The 5,492-nt window shown below is 38.5% G+C and overlaps 1 protein-coding gene across 1 annotated transcript in view; it reads right to left on the bottom strand.

Moving 5' to 3' along the window:
• The window catches only part of LOC113821683 (GPI ethanolamine phosphate transferase 1), a 64,959-nt gene extending 60,568 nt beyond the window's left edge, over window positions 1-4,391 (bottom strand). Inside the window, exon 1 of the mRNA XM_070136231.1 lies at window positions 4,066-4,391. Coding sequence (XP_069992332.1) covers window positions 4,066-4,280 — 215 coding nt within the window. The 5' untranslated portion in view covers window positions 4,281-4,391. The remainder of the gene's footprint in view (window positions 1-4,065) is intronic.
• Window positions 4,392-5,492: the final 1,101 nt, after the last annotated feature.

Below are 5,492 nucleotides of genomic sequence, written 5' to 3'. Positions count from 1 at the left end.
TAACAGGTTAAAGAAGTCAAGGCTTAATAACATACACAGTCTAATGTGTAAATATTATCAACCATTCATTACATCCTACACTGCAATTTCCCTGTTTAAGTTTGCACCCTTCCCATCTATAAAGGATGATGCCATCCCTAAAGTTCATTTGATAAGAACTAATACTGAATTGATTCAAAACCCAATGAAAGACAGAGCTATACATTTCTAGAATAGGCCCACATCTTAATGCACATCATAATGGTTATCAATGAATTCCTAGCAATATCTACAGATACCAATATATAAGCACAATATGGATTGTAAAAAACTCTTATGGTTTGCACAATTTAGGACTAATTTTGCAAGAAGAGATATTTAACTGATACAGACACTGCCCCTATTGGGTCCAGATGTCACTCATACAGTACATCATCTAGATCTATCTTGCTAGTCTGATGTTGCAGTGGATTTCGGGTGACATCCCCTCTATAGGAAGTCAGGGGCTTTAGCCTCTAACAAAGACCAAAAAATGCATAAAAGCTCTAAAATACATCTTCATATTTTCCCCAGAATGCCTCATGGACTCATCAAGTCTAGTAGTGGCCTAGCACCAACTAAAACCAAATTCAACAGATATTAGTATGTGGACCTTTTCTAAAAAAAATATTGACTGAGTCTGGGAACATTTCTGGCAAATAAATAAGGAACTAGACCAAGCTCTATCTTGATACTCTATATGGGTCTGTTGGCCTACTTAACACTTTACCACTGTTGTATAAGCCAACCTTGACCAATCACAGCCAGTCACAAGAGGATTTAGATACGCTAGTACCCAGACAATAATTTCCTATAAAAAAGTCTTGCTTTAGAAGCTATGGCCAGTGTTTACAAACTCTGGTAATTTTTTAGTTTCATACAGCCATCCAATGTTGCACTTATTACTCCTTGTTTCAATTATTCACATTATGATATGTCTGGATCTGTTGTTTTCCGCTGTGATAAATCTTCAAAGTACAGACACACTTGCCAGACTAAATACCAAACTCCATGTATAAAATCTATTCAATAATTTAAGTTACCGTGACTGGGCATGCCCTACTCGCACTGACAAAGGGGACGGTTGATGGGGGCTCTGACCCCCAACACCCTTGGAAAATATTGTCTTCACCTCAGAGCTGGTAGAGATGAAACTCAGTAACACTAGGAGGGCTTAAGCTATAAACGGTGCTTTCCCTGATCTTCTTCTTTAATTTGTGATATTACTGTTTGTGTCTGCAAATTATTTCTGGAACTTAATGCATCCATACGAGAGAGATTAACCTCCATCACAAATTATACAAATTCAAGTATTGGTAAATGTCTGCAAAGTGGAGGCAACCCTCTGAGACTGTCCCAAAGGCTGCAACCATCCCAGTTAATCTTTACAGTATGGAGGCACTAAGTTAGAGCAAATTGAATATAATATTCTTGTAGAGGACAAAAGGTTGCAGTCATTGGTATAAGAAATAATCTGCAGGCATGAATGGTAACACTACAAATAAAGGAAAAATATCACGGAAAGTGCTGCTCTTAGCCTAAGTCCATGATTTGCTTCCAAGTTTCAGCTCTATAGTGCGAGGTATACTGAGGTGAAGACCATATTTCCCAGGGCGTGTTGGACCATCAACCCTCCCCTTGGGCATTACCCAAAGGGGACACCCATTCACAGCAACTTAGATTGATGACTAAATTTTTTCACATGGAGTTGGGGGACTTTTTCTCTGGCGAGTGCATCCATACTGTAAAGAACTACTGGGAACTCCATCCCTGGCCCCTACCCGATAGCCATGGGCATACACATTGTACATTAAAGTCACAAATTATATTCTTAATTTCTGTTGTACTTTGCCAGAGCAGATTATTTTGTGTATCAGCAAGTGCGGTTCTTTCCTTTCTTTATGATAGTGTTATAACATTTCCCTGTAGATGTATACCAAAGTAATACATGATGTACAACCTTCGGAAAATTTTCAGTGGATGGCAATCAGGAATTAAGTGTATGGAATGGTTACCTTGATGTAAACTGAGCCATTATTCATCTATGGCAAAAGGTGTATACATAGAAAATAAAGGAGATACCTGACAGAGAAGAGAGAAGATCTGCTGTTTTTTTGTAAGTCCCTTACCATGTTCAGATTGCAAATAAAAATAATATAATGACCGCATAACTTATTACTGCAATCTGTCATGTTATTCATGTATTACTGCACACTTGTGAAAAAGATCATTTTGCAATTTTTAATGTGTGCCTTTCCTAATTCATGTATCTTATGCATTCAGTAAATCTTTATAGTATGGACACACTTATCACAGACCAAGTCACCAACTTCACATTAAAGAATTTATTCATCAATCTAAGCTGCTGTGACTGGACGACTGCCTGTCTCCTCATTATGCACAGCAATATAGAGCTGAAACTTGGGAGCACAAAGTGGACTTAAGCTGAAAGTGTAGGTTTCCGCAATCTTTTTCCTTGATAATTCTATACGGTACAGATGCACCCGCCAGAGACTAAGTCCCCAACTCCGCCCAACAATCTTGGGGGACACATGAGGAACCAGGGTTTTTTTTTTTTTTTTTGGGGGGGGGGGGGATAAAGAGTGGGTTCAGCCTGATTTCAGTGTCAGTAAATGACTAAAGTTAATTATGAATGCAATGAAATGCGACCTTTCGAAAATGCGAGTGTCCGATTATGCCGCGATATTTAAATATACAAAAGCGCAAGTGCACACGGTAACCAACACAGAATTTACTCAACTGTCCAATTTATGGTTACTGGGTGTCTGCCCGAGGGGAGGGTTGATGGGAGCTCCGCCCCCCAACACCCTTCGGGAAACATTCCCTTCACCTTGGTATGCATAGCAAGATAGGGCTGAAATAGTTTAGAAAATTGCATTGCACTTTTCACACTTTCTTTCATTTAGGATGATTCCTTGAATCTGTAAAAAAATTTATGATCTCTTCAGTTTTTCCAATAAATTTCGAAAAAAAAATGTCAAGCACACCACCGTAATACAAATGACACACATCAGTCACTGAGAATAATGAGGCAGGCCACTGATGTAGCCAGAAATGTGCGTGTGTGTTAAGTATCGACTGTATCTGAGAAGTTTGGCAATTGAGGATATTAATGTGTTAGCCAAAATTGAGGATCAAAATACACATTTTAATGTAAAAATGGTTGAGACATGAATATATATGAAACATTAGTCTATAATCGTGTGCATTTTAATGATATAATACGTGGACCATTATACTTGAACTTTAATGAGAAACTAAAAATCTCTGTTAAACTGCCGCCTCCTGATTGGTCGTGAGGTAGTGGTGAGTCCACTACCTCTGGAGCGCCAAGTGGACTTATGTTGAGAACGACGCTTTCTGCAACCTTTTCCCTTTATATGTGGTGTTACCATTCGTGTCTGCAGATTATTTCTTGTGCCAACCACTATTACTTTTTGTCCTCTACAAGAATATCATCTTCAATTTGCCATAACTTAGTGCGGCCATACCATAAAGATTTTCCTTTTCTTCTATTTGAGGCATTACTGTTCATGTCTGCAGATTATTTCTTGCACTGATGACTGTAACTTTTTGTCTTCTATGCGAGTATTACATTCAATTTGTCCTAACTTCTTGCTTCCATACCGTAAAGATTACCTATGCAATCTTTTATTTTTATAAATTTTATCTACCTTTTTGTTATTCTATCTATTACAGCAAAATTTACCTTGAACTACATGGCTATGTGAAACTGACATACATATGCTTAAATAAACTGTGGAATCCACTCTTTGGAGCACAAAATCCTCTAATACAGAGTACTTTCACAAAAAATCAACTGGTATATCAAAATAGGGCAAGAGGATAAGAATGTTGTACTTTTGAAACTGACAGTCCTAAAATTCCATTAAGACCCTACAATCGCAAAGATTTTAGCACAAGAAAATTGTGTCAAGAACTGATGTGCCTTACAAAATTTCATTAAGCATACGGCCATGAAACTACACCCAAACCTTTTTGCCAGACCTTATGCCTTTCCTTTACCTGAGAAAGGGAGCTTTCGTGGTTTCGTTTGGGAAGTCATAGAAGGAATCGGCCCGGAGTCCATCGGCGACCAAGAGCACCAGCCTCTGCGCCGCCGGCTCTCTTCCGTGCACTTGAGGGGTCATTCCATGGCTCAGAGGTGTTTTGAAGTAAATGTCAAACACAGACACAAAAAATATCAGGTGGACGACAAAGCCCACCACGAACAGCCACATTATGAAGGGGATTTGAGCTCCCTTTTCCCCCTTCACCACTTTCAGAGGCTTAGCTGACAGTGTCAACACTGGACCAAAACATTGAAGCTAGTTTCACCGTGTACAGCTGTCTGCTGCTATTTTCACGGAGGTGGTGTTATAATGAATCTTAAGAATTGACATTTAGAATAAGAAATGGATTAATAGATATGCATATATATAAATCCAAGAATTACTAAATGAGTAATTAAAAAAGATTTTTAAAGATTTTATACAACACCAGTACAGGGCCAGCAGGGCTGTAAGTTCTTCATTTCTGCTTTTCTCTAAACATCAGATGATAAAGAAAACGGATATGAATAGTAAAATAAGACCATACACTATCATAAACTGATAAATATCAGATACAGTTACAGAGCGAAGGATCAGAGTCTGGTAATTATAAAATTCCATGTGTTACTTTTTTGTTTATTGCAATGTACAATAAATACATTACCAAACTAGTAATGTAACATTCAACATAAAATACACCCGCATCTCTTTATAGAAAATATCTTTGATGTATTACTTAAGAAAATGCGACATGATTTATCTAAAAAGTATACGGCCATTCATAATAAGTGTGTTGTAGTGCTGAATGCAAAGACTATATACGAAAGAGGAAAGCATGGCAAAATCCTGTGAGCCCCAGCGATTTTTGGATAGTGTAATATTTGAACAATAGATGACGTTGTGCACACGATGTATCGTCTGTTTGTTTACTATCATGAAACGTCACTTACTCAAAACGGTCGGAAAGGAACTGTTTGTTTGTTTTTGTATGTCTTATGCTTCCTGTTTTAGCTGTAGGCCTGTTTTCCTTAATACTTTCGGTAATTTTCTATATTACGTCCGCATGACCGATATCGACGATTTTGGTATCGTTGGATTCCTCTCACTCTCCACATTGCAAATATATAGTTATTATTGCGCGCTAACCCCCCGTTAGCGACAAACTTGGTCCCCATAGCAGGGGAGGGCATGAAAGGTTCCAGGGAAAATGCGGGTTAAATAGCACTAATAATATAACGCACAGTGAAAATAACCATGGTTATTCACATAACTTTCCATAATAACCATGGTTATTCACATAACTTTCCATAATAACCATGGTTATTCACATAACTTTCCATTGCAGGGGGCTGCGCCCCCTGCGACCCCCCTGGGAGGGGGCTGCCGCCCCCCAACCCCCGC

This window comes from Penaeus vannamei, chromosome 21 (genome assembly GCF_042767895.1).
Source record: "Penaeus vannamei isolate JL-2024 chromosome 21, ASM4276789v1, whole genome shotgun sequence".
In the NCBI taxonomy this organism is placed as follows: Eukaryota; Metazoa; Arthropoda; class Malacostraca; order Decapoda; family Penaeidae; genus Penaeus; species Penaeus vannamei.
The sequence above is the reverse complement of the archived record's forward strand: the minus strand, read 5'-3'. Positions and strand labels throughout refer to the sequence as shown.